This window comes from Podarcis raffonei, chromosome 7 (assembly GCF_027172205.1).
Source record: "Podarcis raffonei isolate rPodRaf1 chromosome 7, rPodRaf1.pri, whole genome shotgun sequence".
NCBI classification, from domain to species: Eukaryota; Metazoa; Chordata; class Lepidosauria; order Squamata; family Lacertidae; genus Podarcis; species Podarcis raffonei.
The window spans coordinates 78,911,600-78,933,100 of record NC_070608.1 but is presented as its reverse complement, the minus strand read 5'-3'; the positions used below and the strand labels follow the sequence as shown (position 1 = coordinate 78,933,100).

The following is a 21,501-nucleotide window of genomic DNA, read 5'->3' as shown; positions in this document are numbered from 1 at the left end:
TGCCTTCTTCCAACAGTTCCATTTAGCTGTCATGATTAACAGCAGCTGCAAAGTCTCTCCACTATATCCTGGAGCAGTGCATTGCATAAATTAATTACATGTTGAGTAAAGACTTCCTTTTACATTTTCTGAATTGACTATGATCAGTTTCATTGGCTGACCACATTCTTCAAAGTGGGACGAAGTTTCCGTACTCTCCACTATCTACTGACAATGCACAAATTCTTATGAACCTCTGTCATAACCCATCATTAATGCATTTTTCCTAAATTAAAAAAATCCAAAAAATGTAACCTTTACTCATAGGGATGGTGCTTCAGCCGTTTCCCACCCACCTGTTTTTAGTTTTTAGACATACTGAAATATTTCTGCCCCTTTCCTAATAATTATTTGCAAGGTATTTGCTTTTTTACTGCCACATATTCAACAGACATTTCTACTATGACCTCAAAATGTCTTCCCCAGTTAGTTACTTCCACTTCGGACTCTCTTAACCATATATATGACATTAGGATTTCTTTGTTCCAATGTGCACTGTACCACACTGAAGTGCATCAACTCTTACTTGCCAGTTTGATCTTTTGGGGATTCTTCAGGTTCTTCAGATGGTTTCATCATCCTGAACAATTGGGTACATCACTGCTCACTCCTGACTGCACACCATTTATGAACATGTAAAACAAGTTGTAATAACATTCTGCAGCGCTGTTCTAAACCACTCTCTTTCCACCTGCCCTGTGGCAACACCTCAGATGTGGACAGTGGATTACATTGGCAGGGCAACTTTAAAAATGGTTAAGAATGGTATGGAAAAAGCAAGGAGAATTTCAAATAGAAGAATGGTAGAAAGAAGTGAGGGATATAGTAATTAATGATAAATTAATGTGTGCTAAGAAGGGGAATTTGGAACAGAAGTGACTTTGAGGAACTATGGAAGATATTTGTGGAATTTGTATTGTTAAAGTAGAAAGGGGTCAAAATATCTCAAGAAGTGTTAAATTTTTGGAACGTTGGATAATTATGATAAATGATGGTCTCGGGGGCAGGACGCATATTTTATTATTATTATTATTATTATTATTATTATTATTATTATTCTGTAAGTAAGTAAATACATATGTATGTATGTACGTACATATACACACACACACACACACATACACATCATACATACATACATATATACATACATACTATAAAAAGAAACCAAGAATGGTGTACATCTGAATTTAAATCATGTAGGACAAAGAACTCAATGACTCTTAGTAATGAAGTTTCAGGGGTTCCAGCCAAATATTGTCCCCACACCCATAATGTACAGGGGAATATCCCAGTAGTGATCAATATGCATAAGTGATAATGTAAGTCCGTGTCTAATTGGTCCCTGGAACTTCTGCCACTTCTAATGCAAATAAACACTCTTTCCAAGCATTAATTAATTCTGGACAGTAATCAGAGCAAGCACCTTCCCCCAGTAATTGGATTGCCTAATTTAAATTTAAATAAAATTTATTTAATGAACAAAACCGACAAACATGAATTATAAACATACATGGTGACATCTTGGGCAATTCAATTATCTAAGTTATGCTACAAATTAATCCGCTAAAAAAACTATGACAAGAGACAATGAGAAAATATATCTGTTAATCAGTCTTGTTAAAATTCATACCTTATAACTTAACATTATCCAGTGGGGTTGGATAATTGTTAAGAGGGGTTGGATTCAACATTGAACAATTAGGAAAGTTTCATATACACATGCATTTCTGCTTGTCAGATGGAACAATCTGCTTTCTCCACCTGCACACTGTTTGGGGTGTTCTCCCTACCCCCCAAGCTAATTTGGTGGGGTGCAAGGTGGACAGGGGGGTAAGCTGTGTTGTGCAAGTGGAAGTCCATATTTATTAAGTGTAAACTATATATGCACACACAGGTATAAATAAGTAACCCCTGTTATCAAATTTTGTTTTAATCCATCTTTAGTGGATTGGCTAAATTTACATTTCCTGTGAAAGCACTAACACCTTTGCCAATTGTTTAAAAAATGCAGATTGTCTTAAGAGACCCTGTGTGACTTTGGCACTCCCTGGCAGACAAATTATAATTTCACAACCTGAATTTGCTGGTACGTGACATGATCCCGCCCAAAATCAGTGACAGGGTGGAACCACTCTTAAAGTCTCTTCCACCCAGCTCTGTCCTTAACGAGATGACCTTCTGCATCAGACCCCACACCCATTAGAAAGCTCCTTTCCTATAACTGGATATTTCTTAGTCCTCACTTTGTTCAATCTTCTACCTAAGAGATAGCTCCATCAGTTCAATCATCTCCAATCAGGCTATTCCACAGTGGTTGGTCCTCTTTGCCAGGTGCTCCAACAATGTGGATCATTCCAAGAGCCAGTCATCTTCTACTTCATCTTGATCCCTTGCTCTCCTCTTCCCCGTTTCCCTACTTCAACTTTTGTTCGTTGTTTTTCTTTTTCAGGAGTACTCAGGACCCCTGTGGGTAACCAGTGTTACCCAAAAGGATTCCCCTCCCTCCATGTTTAGCCATATTAGAAGGCTTCCTAGAAACCCAATGGAATCACATGTAACAAGGACTTCCTAGAAAATCTTTGCCTACTTTTGGCCGCCCATTGCTGCCTGAACCCTGATGGTCTGGTTCGCCATTCCCTTCACAGGAGGAAGAGTTAGATTAACCTAGCTTTGCTTGACTGTAACCTTCCTTGGAATGCATCTTGAAGTCACTATGAAAAACCTGGAAACTCTAGTGTAATTTCTTCCTTCTGTTCCTCTTTCCTCAAGACAGTTAACATTGCATTGCAGCCTTCTTACTTGTCAGTCTACCTTTCTTACTTGCACGGGAACATTTCCCATTCATGGTTTGTTTCCTACAGTTCTGCTGGGCTTCTAAAACATATGCCCCACGACTCCATATAAGACAATATCCACTTCGCTCTGTCTTATTGACTGTCTTATGGTTATGATCCAGGTAAGTGCATCCATCTTACTCACTGTCAGCCATCTGTGTTAATAAATGTTCTAACCATAATATTTTATTTATTTAATAATATTTATATGCCACTTGCTGTTAACAAAGCACTCTTAAAGTGGTTTACAAAGTTGAAAATCAAAATACTTTAGAAATTCAATATGAAAAAACCCCCACAATGCCACAGATGTAACAATGGCACCCTCACTATGTTGTTTTCATGGCATGCTGAAGATGCACCTCTTTATCCTGGAGTGGATCTACACACAGGAAAAAACCACTATAAATAAGTCATAAATCAAATCATTATAACTAAAGAAAAAATGCTATGTAAAATCACATAGGAAAGTTTTGTGCTCTACAGCGCCATCTGGTGTTGCATGTTTATAAAATCCAACCTAATGTAGCTGAGTCCACAGTCTTTAACATATTTTTAGGACTCCCCCTATTCTATTAATTGCATTTGTTTTTAACTAATTTTAACATTCCATTTTAAATTTCTGTAGCTTGCCCTGGGACCTTGTGGTGAAGGGCAGGTGAGAAACTGAATGAACACAGGGCAACTGGGTCATTGCTAGTGGTCAGGGAAAGCCTGTGGTATTTTTGCCTTAATTCCCTTAAGAAAACAATGTAATATTGGCATGTATTGGATTTTGTTAGTTTCCACAAAATGAACAAAGCAATGTTGGTATTTACCAATCAAGTCCATTGTAATGGTGTCTGTGGTGTGCAATCATGTCTAGTAAAGATTCCCCTTGCAAGTTCATGTGTTCTTGTGTATAGACTAGCAAGCAGACCTGGTAATAAACTCAGTCTTGTTTTGCGAACAATACATAGAAGGTTTTGTTTCTGCTCCTTGCCCCTAAAGAACAGAGGGAACTGTACTTGAAGAAAGAGGCACATTTGGATCTAGGGACCACCAAATGGCAGCAAGGTTCACATAGAATATTGGGTTGAATAAGAAAGGGAGCTTGTGGTGACTTCAACAGATAGTTGACACCAGAGAAAAGAAAACGGATTAAAGTTGCTTTTCAAGAAGAAAAAAAGCATGTCTGTTAAGAAATGTGTTGTGCTGGTAAGGTTGTGAACCCAAGTTTCTTATACAGACCTTGAGGCCAATCCTTCTGCAGAGAAAGAGAGAAACAATAGAAAAGAACAACACTCTGCTGCCCCCTGGTCAATGACTGCTACTCTGAAGATCCCAGGAGCTGTTGTTTATTTAGGAGTTTCATTGTCATAACCCCAAATGTAAATGACTGAGCACTCCATTGTTTAAATTAAATTAAAGCTGCTTCAAAAGTTGAGCTGCAACGCTGAAAAGTAAGACACACAAGAACCATTCTTTCACTAAAAGATACACACACACACACACACACACACACACACACACACAAATGTTAAAAGTACAGTAAAAAGATTGACACAGATTTGCTGTGAGCAGAGTTCAGACCCGGAACACTGCAGTGTCTCCATCTGAATATTAAGCCTGGAGGCTTTGCGCTGATTTGAATCTCTTGGCTTGTTGCCCTCACCCTAGAAATAATGTGACAGTTCCTATATATGACAGTTCTTCTCCCAGACTAGCTATTGGCAATACTATAAGCACTGAAGGCTCCATTGTATTTCAGCGCTTGTACACCTTTGCCAAACCTAGGAAAAAATGTAAGTGAGAAACAATGAAATAAATTTTCTTTTTTAGCTTTCTTTTTTAACATGAAAACGATTTCCTTTCAATATGTGAGTAAAATGAAGTGATTGCCTTTTCTAAATAATTGAGGGTGTGCACAGCACATATAAGGGTAGCTGCAGTGATGGATAATTGCAATATTAGCCCATAACTGAAAATGAAGCATATAGGCTCCACTCTCAATGGCATAGCCTTTCCCAATCAAAAAGAAGGTGGTAATGGGAAATGGTTGGTTGTGATGTCATCATAAAAATACGAGAAATTTAAATAAACATTTCTGCATCATTGTGAATACACATTTAGGACCTTCAGCACATTTTAGATGCATGGAAAAAATTCTGCCGTTTGACTGACAGAAGTAGCACGATGAAAATTCTACAAGGAAATATGAGAATGCTGGGTGGTGATTTATTTCATGTTTCCACAGAAATTTTTAAAAAAAATACCACGAAGAGTTGCAACACTAAGGCTGTTTCATGAACCCGTCTTCTCCAGATTCAGCAAAAGAAAGGACAGTCCAGCTTAGATTACTGTCTAGCATATTCCCTCTTCAATGTAAGATATTTAAGAGGCACTGTGTATCTTCTTACAAGATGAAATTAATTATTAATAGCCGAAATCCATATGCCTTAAAACGTTATATCGGTTTCATAAATTTATGCTGTCCAGCAAGTTCAACAAGGATTATCCTTGGGCACACATTCTACATTGTTACTGGTGGATATCTTTTAAATCAAAAACATATTTTTGTTGAATGCATCACAATTAAATTACTTCACTTGTCAAATCAGACAGTTCATATGCTGGAATAAATATATCACATATTAATTATATCATAACTAGAATTGGAGTGCATAATTTACTTATCACAATAACACAACGGAATTTATTAAGACTGATTTGACAAGAACTAAATTATTTCAGTTACACATAGCATGATGCGTCAAACCAGGTGTGATTTGTAAATCATTCACTTGTAGGGCCTCTGAATCCAGATTAGGAATAGAGGGAGAAGTTTAACCCATTTCTCCATGAGGAGGAAAATTAACCTAATTCCCTTCTCCCGATTTACCCCATGTGGCTGCTTTTTGCAAAAAAAACCAGATGTGACCTGTCATAACTGCAGGATTAAAATGTGCTTAAAAGTCATGACTACTTTGGTTCTCAGATATTCAATAAAGGAGGGAATTTTAAACATAAAATTGAGCCCAGTTTCTCCCTTCAATGTGAGTGATAATCAAAGTCCTTCAACATACTGTCTGGTAGAGGATAGTAAACCTTGACAGTAAAATAAGAATCATTCATCTATTCAGTTTTTCCATCTACTGTAAGCACTTTAAAACAGAGGAAGGCATTCTAATCCATCTGAGCTGCTAACAAAACAAAATAAATTGGAAATCTGTTGATATCTAGCTGTATCGGAAGGAAATAAATGCCACATCTATTTTTAAAAGGAGGTGTTATTTTGGGCAATGTGAACCAATTTTTATTTTTTTTTGCATTCTAAAACCACAACAGCTTGTATGAATAAATACAATTCATAAAATGTATTAGCAAGATACTGATTAACCATAGAAGAGGCAGATTTGTATTGAATAAATTGGAATTAATTGGTAATTGGTACAATTGTGTACATTCCATACTGCATAAAATTAGTCAAAATGATTGTTGGCTATGCTTTAAAAATATATATATTGTGAACATATCATAACCACTAACATTTCAAAGACAGAAATATGTGATACGTGAAAGAATTCTGCATGAACACTCCTGTGCAGTTTTGCTAAGCAGAGGTTTGGCTTAACTAGGGATGCCATATTCCCAAATGTGAAAATCCGGACAGAGTTGTTGAGCTATTTTTTTATGGTTAAAGTTGTTTAGCTTTTTCAGTGGAACATTTCTGGGGGGGAATTCATTTGGGGGATTTTCTCTGATTTTTTTTTTAAATAAAAAAATTCCTGGACATTTTGCCAGGTAAGGACAGGCAGCCCTTGCTAAGCCAATCAGAGGCAGGGGCTTGGGGGCTGTGACCAGCCTGCCCCAACCTATTTAAGGGGATGGCCAGTTGAAGGCCACTCCCTTGGCCAATTGTCGTGGGATTTTCCACCCATAAACCCAGTCTTCAGGAGCTTGCCCAGGGCCCGGGGTGGGGGTGGGCATATTGCCTACAGATCTTGCTATGGTTTAATTGGTTGCCGTATTTGGGGATAGGGTGAAATTGTCTTCTACAAGCAAATTGGTCAGCTTGCAGATGTTCACCTACCTCGTTGCAACTGTCACAACTTTGGCAGATAAGACATTGGGCTGGGTCCATAGTTACAGGAGACCCTGTTAGAGGGGTCCAAGAGGGGTGACTACACACAGGAGTCCACTGGGGACCTGATGGGCCAAAACACCTCTTCCAGTGGTGGCCTGTGCAGGGTTGTGGCACCCAATCTTTGTCAGGGGTGATTCCTCAGCACAGGGGCAACATGCCCAATGCTTTAGCCAAACCTACTCCTGTAATCGGGGACGTGGGTGGCGCTGTGGGTTAAACCACAGAGCCTAGGACTTGCCGGTTGGAAGGTTGGTGGCTTGAATCCCTGCGACCGGGTGAGCTCCCATTGCTCGGTTCCTGCTCCTGCCAACCTAGTAGTTCGAAAGCACGCCAAAAGTGCAAGTAGATAAATAGGTACTGCTTCGGCGGGAAGGTAAACGGCGTTTCCGTGCACTGCTCTGGTCCGCCAAAAGCAGCTTAGTCATGCTGGCCACATGACCCGGAAGCTGTACGCCGACTCCCTCGGCCAATAAAGCGAGATGAGCGCCGCAACCCCAGAGTCGGTCACAACTGGACCTAATGGTCAGGGGTCCCTTTACCTTTACTCCTGTAATCAACAAAGTTGTGGCCTGATTCAACCCAATACAATGGTACCTCGGGTTAAGTTCTTAATTCGTTCTGGAGGTCTGTTTTTAACCTAAAACTGTTCTTAACCTGAAGCACCACTTTAGCTAATGGGGCCTCCTGCTGCTGCCGCGCCGCCGGAGCCCGATTTCTGTTCTTATCCTGAAGCAAAGTTCTTAACCTGAAGCACTATTTCTGGGTTAGCAGAGTGTGTAACTTGAAGCGTATGTAACCTGAAGCTTATGTAACCCGAGGTACCACTGTACCAGTCTCCTGTGTTCATTCTTGTGGCCCTCCCTTCACCTGCCAAAGCCATTATGCACCTGTGACAGCAATTGGCTCTCAGCCTTTCAGGTTGACTTGTCTCCTATTATTGATCTTTTGATTGAGGAATTGCACTTCTAAAGAACCCCAGGGCTCCTGGGAATCCACTTCGCAAACCACTGATAAAAAAATATAGTCAAAGGATTGCATTGTGTATACGAAAAGAAAGGCGGGCAAAAAGAATCCGTGTGCTAAATAAATGCACACACTCACAGAAACTCTACTAAGCGTTAAATTCTACCATCCTGTCCTTAGAGGCACAATCAAACTAAAGTTAAAGCTTTTGAAGTCTCATTGAATTCAACAAATCTAAGCACATGCTTGGTGAGACTGAAAAGTGCTTAACTTGGACTTTCCAGAAATATACAGTATAGCTTTAAGCAGCCAATCAGCTACCACTCCAATAGTGTTAGTCTTTTCATGCAGATAATAGATAACTCTCTAGTCTGCATCAAAATCTCACATAGTTATATAAATCTGATCACATCCTTGGGAGGGAGGAGGAAGAGAAGAAAAGAAAAGAAAATCACATTAAGAATACATGCCAGTAATTTAGCAATATTAGTATTTAAATTGCAGTTTTGACAGCAAGTTAAATGTTATATTAATAGAAAATTAGATTTTGCGTTGAATTTTCTAGCACAGAGGTAGTATTGAGTGATGGTTTAATTTACTTTTAACAAGAATTTAAAATACGTTTTCTTGCTGTTGTAAATGAAAAATAAAGTGCATGAGACTGATGAAAGAAACAAGTTATGTTTCTACTGCAATAGAAGTAAAACAAAGAAATCATGTAACGTATAATTCAGAAGTTATGGTATTAAAAATTTCTTGAAAATATTTTGGCTTCATTCAAAACTTTCCATACGTTTTGCCCAAGAAGAAGCCTGCATTTGAATTTCACAGTTGTTGAAACTTCAATAACAACTCTTAGTCTGCCCATCCTTTTGAATGAATGGAGAAACCAGAATCTCTGCCGCACCAAAAAACCCATCTATCTGATTTGTATACCATGTTTAAGAGTGAGAATGATTTATAGTATCATCTTCCACTCTAAGGTATCCCTGGTTTTACTAGAATATCTATAGGAATACCATAGCCAAAGAATATCAAAGGGCCCTTGTATGCCATCATCCATCCATCCATCCAACCAACCAACCATCCATCCATTTCTTTCTTTCTTTTTTCTTTCATCTTACACAGCAGTATCAAAACGAGGTCCATACATAACTGTTTCAAAATTATTTAAGGCACCTGGAAGGCAGAGCATGTGGCACCTACTTTATGACTACCCTTCAATGTACACAGACTCAATCTAGTGTAAGAGGAAAATTACTAATAGCATTATGGTCAAATGAGGTGGAATAAATCAAATATTATTGTCACTGTCAGATTATAATCACTATGATAACCTTCTATGTAAATCTGATTTCCTACTTCCTTTTTTCTTGTTAAACATTCTTGGAAACTGAAAACCTATTTTTATAAGTCTCCAAGGTTTAATAAAAACACATTTCTACAACTGGGTCATTAATATATTTACATTTTAACATTACATGCTAAAAATAACCTCCCTCTGACTCATTAAAGGGATGCTAATAACACACTCCTATGATGAATCATGATGGGTTCATATCCTATCATTTGTTTTTTCAGTCTACGGAATTGCTCTTTCTTTTCTTTTAAGCCAAATTTCTAGGCTGATGACTTTAGAGTTTCATAATGGAAATAGTTTAAAACATGGGAATTTGCTTGCTCGAGTTATTTCATAGGCTTTAAATGGTAAGCTACGAAAACAACTGACCTCACTGGACAGAGTCCCTTGTAGACTTTCACAAGGGGTAAAGGGCACACACATGCTTTGGTAACCCTCGTCTAAAAAGTGCTAAGTGCCTGCTTTTGACAGGTTGGCAATGTGTTTCTCTAAGTGCTATTCAGGTACCAAAAGGTAATTTATCATCCCAACGTCAATCACAACAAGCTACTGAGCAACATGCATGCAGCACACCACAGGGCTCTGATGTTATCAAGATAAAGAGACATTCTATTAATCATAACACAACTGGAGGCAAAATGATCAATTTAAACAAACTGAAGAACCGAAGCAATTCAGTTACGATGACTGGCTGTACTAACAGGAAAAATCCTTATGTCCAAGAAAATTAGGTTATCTTGCTGGATTCCACCCGAGGAAGCAGCAGGATGAAATGGCATTGGGTCTGGAATCCAGTATAAAACTCAAATTTCTTGAGAAGGAAACTATCCGCTCTCAAAAAGGCAGCATTTAGCAGTTGCTGCCAAAAGTTTGGGAGATGTCTACTAAAGACTCTAGTTGCAAAGGTGGCTTTTAGCATGTTTTTCGACGATGGTGTTTAAGTATCTTAAAAAGCTCCTTCTCCAACTTTCCTAAGCTCCTATTCCAGGCATAGGGAAACTCAGCCCTCCAGAAGTTTCAAGACTACAATTCCCATCATCCCTGACCTGTGGTCCTGTTAGCTAGGGATGATGGGAGTTGTAGTCCCAAAATATCTGGAGGGCTGAGTTTGCCTATGCCTATCATCTGTAATGCATAGGTATAATAACTTATTTTAACTGCCACTTAGGTAGTCCTTGTCTTCCAAGAATATGAAAATGTATATATTCTTGGTAGATTCATATCACAACATCCTTAAAGAACCTGCACTGGTTGCCCATTTGCTACAGAGCCCAAATTAAGGCACACAAATACCTAAATGACTTGGACCCCAGATATCTGATGAAGCACCTCTTTCCATATCAACCCTGATAGGGGTACTGCTGTCATGTGTGGCTTGATGATATATATGCTTTGTAGGATTCCCCAAGTTGTGGAATGCCCTCCTGTTCCTTGGTGCATTTTGTAACATAGTTGTAAAGATTTGTGTTATGTACTGAGTTGAATAGGATCCAAACTGCAGCAGTCTGATTGGTCCTAGAACAATAGGATCCAAAAGGCAGCAGTCTGATTGGTCCTAGAACAATAGGATTCAGAATGCAGCAGTCTGATTGGTCCTAGAACAATGCAGCAGTATGATTGGTTGGCAGGAACCACCCAGTCATGCTCCAGATAGAAGTGAATCCACAACCTGATTGGCTTACAGTAGAATTCCGGAATTAGCCAATCATGTGCAGCCCATTGTGTAAATAATGTATATAAAGCAGATACTTTGAGGGGACATTCATTCATTCCTCCTCACCACTATGAGCTGAATAAAGAGCATGAAATCACTTTGCGACTCTGAGTATATTTCAATTTGGGTGTCAGATCAAGCCTTTGGGTGAGTGGAAGTTTCCCCTTCTGCTGTTTTTAGATGTTTCATATACAATTATCTACAAATGTATTCCATGCTTTATCCTTCTATCAATTTAGTACCACTTGAAAATCTCAATGTTGATGGCTTTATGCAGAAGAATTATTAAAAAAGGAAACAAGTACTCCGTTCTTTGTTGTTTCATTATTTCTAACTTTATTGTATAGGAGCACCTACGAAGATAGGCTGAGTAGAAAGGTCCTCTCAGTGCTTCCAGGGGTACTTACTCTGTTCCCTGCTATCCTCAGTCAAAGTAACCTTCCAGATATCTCTCTGGATTCACATGCCTTAGGGAAGAGATATTGTTGGATTGTATGCCTATATAATATAGAAGACATATCTACTCAAAATGATCGGGGTGGCGAAATCAAGCTCAGCAGCACAGATTCACCTTCTCAGTTGACTGTGGAGTCCATTACCACTTTGCATTCATCCTCTAAATGCTTACTGTAAAAATGTATCCTAGAATTAGGTTTTATTGTATTTTAACACCCATCCTAATAATTTCTGGGAGTCTTTCTGCCAGTGTGATGAAATGGTTTGAGGGCAGGGTGGGATCTACACACATTAAAAAAAAAAGTTCTGAAAATGCTTTTGGGGGGGGATTTATGAAAAATAAATTGAATTTTGCATAGCTCACTGTTGTCATCTTGTGTCACATTTGTATATTGCACTTTACAACACATTTAAAATGTTTTATTTGCAGCTGTGTAGCTGAGTCCTAAAATTAGGACCCTGGGGACAGAAGTTCAGGTCCCCATTCATCCATGAAGCTTATTGGGTGACCAGTCACTGTCTCTCAAACTAACCTACCTCACGGGGTTCTTTATGAGGATGAAATGGGAAGGGGGAGAACCATGTACACCACCTTCAGCTCCTTAAAGGAAAGGTGGGGTAGAAATGTAATAGCAAAATAAATAAAGTTTCTACAATTACATTGAAGATGCATTCCTATGCACTTGAGGTCTACTTCCAAGTAAACACACATAACAAAATAAAATAAAATAAAAAATACACAGCCCATCAGAAACTCTACAACAAATATTTCAAAACAAAAATGCTTTTCTCCCCTATTTGTTTTGAAAATAAAGCATTAAATATATTTTCATATTTAGGTAAAGGTAAAGGTACCCCTGCCCGTACGGGCCAGTCGTGTCCGACTCTGAGGTTGTGCGCCCATCTCGCTTAAGAGGCCGGGGGCCAGCGCTGTCCGAAGACACTTCCGGGTCACGTGGCCAGCGTGACAAGCTGCATCTGGCGAGCCAGCGCAGCACACGGAAACGCCGTTTACCTTCCCGCTAGTAAGCGGCCCCTATTTATCTACTTGCACCCGGGGGTGCTTTCGAACTGCTAGGTTGGCAGGTGCTGGGACCGAACAACAGGAGTGCACCCCGCCGCGGGGATTCGAACCGCCAACCTTTCGATCGGCAAGTCCTAGGCGCTGAGGTTTTACCCACAGCGCCACCCGTGTCCCCATATTTTCATATTTTCATAAATTTTCATATTTAGATAACATTAATAAGCAGTTTGTTCCACAACAGCTGTTCAAGTGACAAAACATCCCTTTAATCTACAAATAACAAGAGTGTATCAACATCACGGGGGGGGGGGGAGAGGGAAATACAAGGCTACTCCCTTCCCCCCGCCACACACAAAAAATAATTAGAAATTTGATTAAAGTAAAGATGAAGGAATTGCAATGTTCCATCTTTCTTTCTTTTAGGCTAACCCATTAAAAGTTCCTACGCTTAACATAAGTACTATTCAGACAAGTGTTAACAGGATAATATCATATTATAAAGACAGGGAGAATTGCTCCTAAGGCTGGGGTTTAGAAGTGGAGGATTAGCTGCTCCAAACATCATGAGATGCTATCAAGCAGCACCTCTGACAGCTTTGAGTCAATGGATAAAGAATTCAGGTGGAAACTAAAAAAACAACAACAGAGAAGTTGAACAACAGAGTTTCTATTAATAGAATAGCTATAAAAATCATGTAAGAGAATAAGTTATTATCTTCCATTAGGTGGAGAATGATGCCTTTCCCCACTAATATTTTAAGAAATAGCAATTTGATGGAGAATCCATTTTTCAAAACAACATTAGTCTGGAAGACGTAAACATAACCCAAAAAGTCCTCCTTGCTCCCCTTTCTTGATAAACACTTGCTGCAAACTGAAAGCAAATAGCAGGGTTTGGGCAGGATGGGAAGAATAAGGGCTAGGTTATTTTTTAGAGATGTATATGTTAACTATCAGCCCCTTAAATTCAGAACTGACTACATAATCTCAGTGCACTGGTTTAAAATTCAGCAGCTCAGCACCTAGTCAAACACCTGGCCATTGTGCAGCAATGGTCCCCACTCACATTTTGAAATTTTGGAAAGGATCAGAGTTTTACTCTTTCAATGTGTGTGTGAAAACAGATCTCAGTTAAATCGTGTCCTCCCTAAAAGAGGGCACATGTTGCGGTGAGACCTGGAGACCGATTTCCTGTGTTGTGGGTGGGTAAGATTGGTCAGCCACAACACTTGATTGGTAGGTCCCTCAATGTTGGGTTCAATCTGGCCAATGAGGCGCAGTCCAAATGGATCAAGGGACCTCCATATATACCCATGCATGTGACCTAGAGCTTCCTCTTTTGGTGCGTGCATTCGGAACAAGCTAGCAGCATCCTCTGTGCAGCCAAAAGAGATTTACCTTTGATGGATCGTCCTGGTGATTTATTTCTGTTATCCCTTCTTTCCCTTTAATTCCTTCCAATTGTTTTCTGCCCCTCCTTGATTAATTATTCCCTTCCCTTCACACACCTGATTACAGCCCATTCGTATATGTGTCTATGCAGAAGCAAATCTGGTGGAGTTCAGCTGGAGGACTTACTCATTTGCAGTTGGACATAAGACTGTGAATGCATTTTTTTTCTTGGAGGAAAAAGTAGGAAGCTGTCGCCGCACCTGCCCGCCATCAGTCCATCTGGTCCTCTGCTGCAGTGGTGACTATCTTTGCCAGAGGCACAGGCATTTTCTCCCGCAGCAGCTGTTCACAAAGCGACCATTGCCAGAGCAAATGGAAAACAGCTTCTTGCAATTATAGCTGCACCTTCCGAGGATCAGAATAGGATTCTTGCAGCAGCTTCTCTTCCCCTTCTTTCCTGGCCAGTGTATGAGGTGGATAACAGTAAAGAGGCTAGGTTATGATCCTATGCATAGCTACATGGGAGTAAGCTCTAATGCATGGGTAGGCAAACTAAGGTTCGGGGGCCGGATCTGGCCCAATCGCCTTCTAAATCTGGCCCGTGGACAATCCAGGAATCAGTGTGTTTTTACATGAGTAGAATGTGTCCTTTTATTTAAAATGCATCTCTGGGTTTTTGAGGGGCATAGGAATTTGTTCATGTTTTCCCCCCAAAATATAGTCCAGCCCCCCACAAGGTTTGAGGGACAGTGGACCACCCCCCTGCTGAAAAAGTTTGCTGACCCCTGCTCTAATGCACTCAGCAGGGCTTACTTCATGGTAAACTTGCCTAGGATCTGACTAGAAGCCTCTCATTTTTGTGTCAAAATGCTGGCTGTACTGCAGCCCTCTAGTGACAATATAATCCAGTAACCTGCAGAAACACCTGCCATTCATGACGGCATTTGAAGAATTTAGAGGAAGTATAGCCATATCTCTGATTTTTATTACTGAATGATGAACCCAAGTTTCATCCCCACAGTAATCAAAATCAAACAAGCTAAGCGAAAAACAAACATAGCCCCCAAGTGGTTACAAAAACAAATAATGGCTTAAGTAGAGAAATTACAGAAGCACCATTAATACAAAACACAAATTTATTCCTTTGTGCAGGAAAAAAGAAAACCCACTGCTATGAGCTAAACAAATTAGCCACTGCACTGGGTTGTACAGAAATCATAATGTAATTATGAATGCTGAATTTGTCAGCTAACAAAACAGGGCAGCTTCTCCAATCCAAATACTTTTGCATCTGATCTCCAATGTGCACTGATTGTCCTGTTCATTACAATCAAGGGTGGAGAACTGCATGCTTTAACCACCATATTGAATAGGGCCTTTTATGCATGGATCCTGCACTTGGTAAAGATGGCTGGATGAAGCCTTCTAAGCCAGCCTTCTCCAACCTAGTGAACTCCCTATACCAATCCACAAGAGCCTTGCAATAAAACAGACATTGCTGTTATTAATGAGCCACATCTGACACCAAAGCAAGAAGCTTCTGAGCATATTCAGAGTGCCTTGCCAAAAGTAAAAAGAGTCATTTAGTTTCCTGCATAGTATAGGGGAAGGAAGCCGCTGGGCATACACAGAAGCTTGTACTCAGAGTAGAGCCACTGACATTAAAAGACAGGATAGCTCAATTGGTTAGAGCGTGGTGCTGATAATGCCAAGGTTGCAAGTTTGATTCCTGTAAGGGACAGCTGCGTTTTCCTGCATTGCAGGGGGTTGGACCAGATGATCCTCGGGGTCTCTATGATTCTATGGCATGAGTAACTCAGGACCATTAATTTCAGTGGGTGTTCTCTGAGCATACATTAGTTGGACACAATGCAGAATGCCTTGCACCCACCGACCAAAAGAAGAAATACAGTCATGAAATTGCCTGCAGCTCAAGGGAAAGGCAGCTCTGAGCATAACTTACTGCACCTGCACAGCTTTTGCTACCAAACTATTGGTATATCAACACAATTCCAGGATTTTATTTTATTTTTTGTAAGAAGTGCAGTGGATGTTGAAAGGGGAGGGAGAATACCTAGATCACCTTGCGGAGAAAAATGTAGCAATGGAGTTGCTTGCATGGTACAAGAGAATGAAGCCTCTGGGCATACACTGAGTGCAATATAACTAGCTGAGCTTGCACAGTCTGTTCTTCTGGACTGCAGGTATTTCAGAAAATTTGCAGGGGAGGGGAAGCAATGTGTGTTGAAAGTCGAAGGAGCAAAGATGCAAGTTAGCCACAGTGGGCAAGCCCACTTTGTGTACAGAGGTCAATGATTTAAAAGCAGCTCTTGCTGTCTGCACAGTTTGCAGTTGCGTGTGAAGACCCCCAAGGCCTCCCAAAGAAAGACACAGTTGACACCAATATTAGTTTAAGGTTATTGGCATAATTTTGGCCACAACTTTATTGATTGCAGAATGTGAGTGCTTTGCTTAGGCACTGGTTCGACTAGCTGCACCTACACCTCCGGCAGGGCAGCACTGACAACTGGACACCGGCAGAAGTCAGTAAGGGTAAACATACCGGGGGAGCACTGGTCCTACAACAGATGCAACCTCACCCCAAAATGCTCCTAGGTGCTCTGGCGTGGCCCTAACCCCTGGAAGGGGATCGGACAAAAGCATGGTGAGCACCTGGATTCCTTTAATGGAATACCCTATCGCACATTGGCAGGGGCAGGTGTGACAACCTCCCCTCCACCACACCTTGATCCAATCCCTAACTGCCAAACCTTACAAAGTTGTGACGATTTGCTACACGGCAGGCGAAACCCAAGTGGCACCAGCCAATCCGCCAAATGGGGAAATTCCTACCAGGTCCCTGCCCCCAAAAGCAGATGACCCACGACAGCATAGAAAGGTCATAGCAAGACCCTAAATCCGATACACGAGGTGCTAAGAGGAAGCTCGACGCAACGTGCAGCGGCATAAATAGGTCCCCCGGCTGCAAATTCTCTCAACCCCATTGGCCAGAATTACCCCAGCAACCGAGGGACCAATCGGGTTGCTGTGGCTATCCAGACGGTCCCACCCACACAAACAGTGAGGTTGGTCTTAGTGATCTCACCGCAACACGTGCCCTCCGTGATGAGGACACAATTTATAGACACTTGCAAAGTACCAGCTTCCTGTCCTCCCCACTTTCAGCAATGAGACCACACACACACACACACACACGCTCATTTATAGTAACAGATTACCCAAAAGGTTTTTTATTGAAGCTTAGAATGTGCAAAACCTGAAGGAGAAGCTATGAAAACTTTTCAGGGAACATCCTAGCAGCTGATACAGAAAACAGAACATGAGCTTAGCATAAACTCTTCTCTGTTTGAAACCTTACATAAGCTATGGTTTTCTGGCACAAAAATGTAGTCTTTTAATCATTCTTGGCTCCTCTAGAAAGGCTCTCATATCCTACTGTGAGAGGTGCCAACAAAAGAATCTGGAGTGACAGATAAAGTACTTTGCATATGGGTTCTCAAAGAACTTTAAACGTAGAGGAACAGAGCCAAGAGGTCAAGTGACTTTCAGAAGCGACACTGCAGGCAGGCAGGCAAGACACACAGGCATTCGCCACATGGAGAGATATGAGCAGAAAGCAAGCTCCTAACATAATAACACATGCCCACCCTTCTTAGCTATTTTCAAAATATTTATTTTCCAAGACAAATCTGGTTCTTAAAATTACCGGTACGTTAGCCGGATCATGTAAAAATTAAGTAAAAAAGTACTTTACCGAAATTTTGCCTCATTGATTTCAATGGAACAGAATAAAGCTGCAACTACCCCAATGAAATCAATGGTGTCTGTTATGCTTTAACTTTAGCTTGATTGTTCCCATTAGTATTCAAACGTGCACCAGTGTCAACCAAGACATCTTTTTAGTACCTAGAGCCAGCCAAACTGCATGCACAGGAAACCCAACGTATTGAAGAGTTCCCTCATTTATTGCAATATCAGGTACGGATCCACATATGCACCCCAATATACACGTCAGGCACATGAGAAATACCTTAGAGCTTTCGCTTGGCAGCACAATGTTTTCTGCCATAAAATCTAAAGCAAGGTCCAGTCAATCCAAAAGTTTAACACTGAAATTTGGAAATGAAATAAAGCACCAAGGAAACAGAGACAACCATGCAAGCACAAACTCCCTATGGTATTTATTCTGCCGTTGACTGACTGTAGACCCCTTCCATCTTTAAATTTATCTCCCTTACCTATTAAGCCCAGGATATGTGTCAAAATCTTATAGCTGTTTATCAACGTAGCTCTCCATGGAATAGAACAAAACTACTTTAACTTCCCCAGATTCATGGCTTTCAGTACAAAAATTCTAACTTGGCCTAGATAACAGTAAAAAAGAAGAGGAAGTCCAGATATTATCATTCCAAGCAAAGGGAAACAAATTGTTCCAGCAAATTATTTCACACCTAACAATTTCCCACTCAAACCTATAGCAAAAAGTAAAGAAAACATATGCCATTTGCATTTCATACATTCAAATGCAAATAAATGTATGAAAACTCACCATTTTGAGTGAATAGCATACTAATTTTCAGTTCCCTTAAGGCAAGGAAGAAAAACGAAGACTTCAAACCAACGTCTCAGTGACAAAATAATGCAAGTGGATTAAAGAAATAAAATATTTTTCAGAATATATTTTGCGCCTTAAAGGTACTCAAGCAAGTAACAGGTAGAACTCATGTGTATAACACAAAATGTAATAATAGCACCACGGTTTATTTGAAATTTGTCTCTGTTGCTTACTTGTTCTTTGACTGATGCCAGAATGGCAGATGTGGTCTCTGTTTCAGATCCATCTCCGTTAGATGTATTCAGGACAGGGCTAAGGGAACTTGTCTTGTCAGAAGACGATGGCTGGTCTGGAACAGGCATAGCTCCTGTAACACAGAAGCGAGGCATGATTACACATCTGGTTTTATCAAGAATTCAAAGTACATAAAAATAGATGACCTGGTTTCAAGAAAGGAATGTCTAAAGTTTCTTCTTTTTTTTGTTGATGGCCGAAATTGTTTTCTTTCATGTAACTTCCCCTTGTATTTTTCACACACACCTTTTCTGTTTTCATGTATGGTGACTCTAAGATTTCCTTTTGCAACATGCACAATACCAAAGGGGACACATGTTGCCAAATACTTTGATTGGCCTCTATGTGCTCCATGAGGTGTTAAAAGAAAACCACCTTCAAAGAGTTCAGGGCAAAGTACATAGGGAAGTCACCCTACTTTATTCTCACAACCTTGTAAAACAGGTTAGTCTGAGAGACAGAGGAGGAGGAGTTTGGATTTGATATCCCGCCTTTCACTCCCCTTCAGGAGTCTCAAAGCGGCTAACAATCTCCTTTCCCTTCCTCCCCCACAACAAACACTCTGTGAGGTGAGTGGGGCTGAGAGACTTCAAAGAAGTGTGACTAGCCCAAGGTCACCCAGCAGCTGCATGTGGAGGAGCGGAGACGCGAACCCGGTTCCCCAGATTACGAGACTACCGCTCTTAACCACTACACCACACTGGCTCTCCAAAGTGAGTTTCACAGAGGCTACCCAAAGTGAGTTTCACAGCTGAGCATACATGTGTGTGAACTCAGATCTCCAGAGTTCAAGCCTGACACACTGTTCACTACACCACACTGTCTTCCTATGGCTCAAGTTGCCTCTGTCCAAGAAAATACATGTCCAATATCTCTGAGTGCATGGAAGTAGTTGTGCAGTCCTTTTGATCCTAGCCTTACACATTTGGCTCTGTGCCAGATAGCAAATGGGTGAGGGGGCCCCTCCTTCAACTTGTTGGTAGTAAGAAAAGACAAAAGCCAGACCTGTCTCTCATCTCTCTCTCTGTGTGTGTGTGTGTTTGTGTGTGTGTGTAACATAGAAGCTAGAAGAAGAAGAAGGCTGAAGCCTGTGTGGTTTTTTTGAAAAGAAGAAATGAAACGTAGTACTTGCTCTTGGAGATTTTTACAGTCCTTTGTCATGAGGGGGGTGGGAAAGGCAGTGCTAAAGAAGTTAAGTCTCAATTTGATGGTGTTAACACTTCTACAAGGATACTTCCACTATTACTTCCTCCCCTTTGTACCCTAATGAATTATTCACCAGATCTGATTTCCAGTTTGTATACTAGGCATGAATTTAATATTTAGCTATTTTTTTATATAAAAAATGAATAGTATTAATAACTTTTACATCTAGAAAGTATTGCTGCTTTAATTTAGCAGAAGGTGCTGGTGTCAAGACATATAAATCTAAATGGTTAGGTACCAAAATGCCTAAAGGGACTGTCCCCCTCATATGAACCCATTAATCTGCTAAGATAATTATCTAAGAGCTTACTTTAGGCCACCTCTGCCTTTGGAAGTTAAGTAGGTTTGTTACCAGGCAGGCTAGGCCTTTTTTGTGGCAGCACCTTGACTGCAGGATACCCTCAACAACAGAATATTCTGAACAAACATCTTTGCGGTGCCAATGTTCTTTTCTACTAGGTACCAGGTTAACAGTCTTGGTTTTTTTCTCCTGAGCCTTTGATAGTAAATAATGCAACCTGCTTTCCCACTTTTTCTCGTTGCTTATTCATTGCTGATGGATCAGATGTAAAGCAGCCTCGAAAAACCACTGGTGGAATAATAAGGCTGAAACGTGGTTAAATAATGCTTCACAGAAAATGAACAGGTTCAAGTGTTAACTGGCATTTAGACGCTTCTTACTGTGTACTAGCAAATGGCCTGTCAGTATGATAACAAGCTGCAGTCGGTGCGTATTCAAGGAATCAGTAGGGGAGGCGTCTGTGCACTCCACAGCATCCTGTCAGCTTTTACACTAGGCATCTACTATGCATATGCTTCCTATAGAAATAATACAAACTTTGTGCCCATGATTACATGAAGGAGATACAACAGCAACTCTGAGACTGTGTATTTAGTGTAGCAACTCCTCTCTGCCTGTGCAAAATTGCAGTGTTCTCAACAGGGCATCTCCCTGCTGCTTCTATTATTTCTCACATGGCGAGTTGAGATTTCCCATGCAATTCGGATATGAAGAAGTCCTCTTCCAAAAGGGTCGTTGTCGTCCCTGCCCCCACACCCCTGCCAAACACACAGTGGGCAATTGAAATGACTGGGTCCTAGGAACCTTGGGAATTTAGTCATTCCTCCAGAATGCATTGGGTTTAAGTGTAAGTTAGGAAGACACGAAGGTGCCTTATACTGACTCAGACCATTCAGACAAGCCAGGAGAGCACGATTAGAGTCCAAAAACACATTCAAGCCAGGCAAAGCACTCAAAAAAGGGTGCCAAGCCAGAAAGGGGTCTGCCTCAGGAGGGTATATAGCCTGGGGGAAATCCCAAGGGCTAGTTAAAGAGGCCTGTTTTTGCCCCCGCTCCCCGGCCTGATGTGCTCCATCCCTCTGGCAGGGAAAGCAATAGCAGTAAAAAAAGAATGAGATGTATTTTCTTATAAAGGGCTTTTTGAGGGTGGGGAGTATTTTCTCCTAAAAATTTTTGAGGGGTGGTGGTGGCATATTTCTACCATTTGAAAGCA

The 21,501-nt window shown here is 40.7% G+C and overlaps 1 protein-coding gene across 10 annotated transcripts in view; it reads right to left on the bottom strand.

Annotated features, from left to right (window-relative positions):
* The window catches only part of CTNND2 (catenin delta 2), a 515,372-nt gene that overhangs the window by 429,553 nt on the left and 64,318 nt on the right, over nt 1-21,501 (bottom strand). For all 10 annotated transcript variants that reach the window (XR_008331611.1, XM_053397153.1, XM_053397157.1 and 7 more), the window contains exon 2: nt 18,721-18,854. Coding sequence is in view for 9 of the 10 variants with exons in the window: in XM_053397153.1 (XP_053253128.1) it covers nt 18,721-18,854 (134 nt within the window). In the remaining variant the exon portion in view is untranslated. The remainder of the gene's footprint in view (nt 1-18,720; nt 18,855-21,501) is intronic.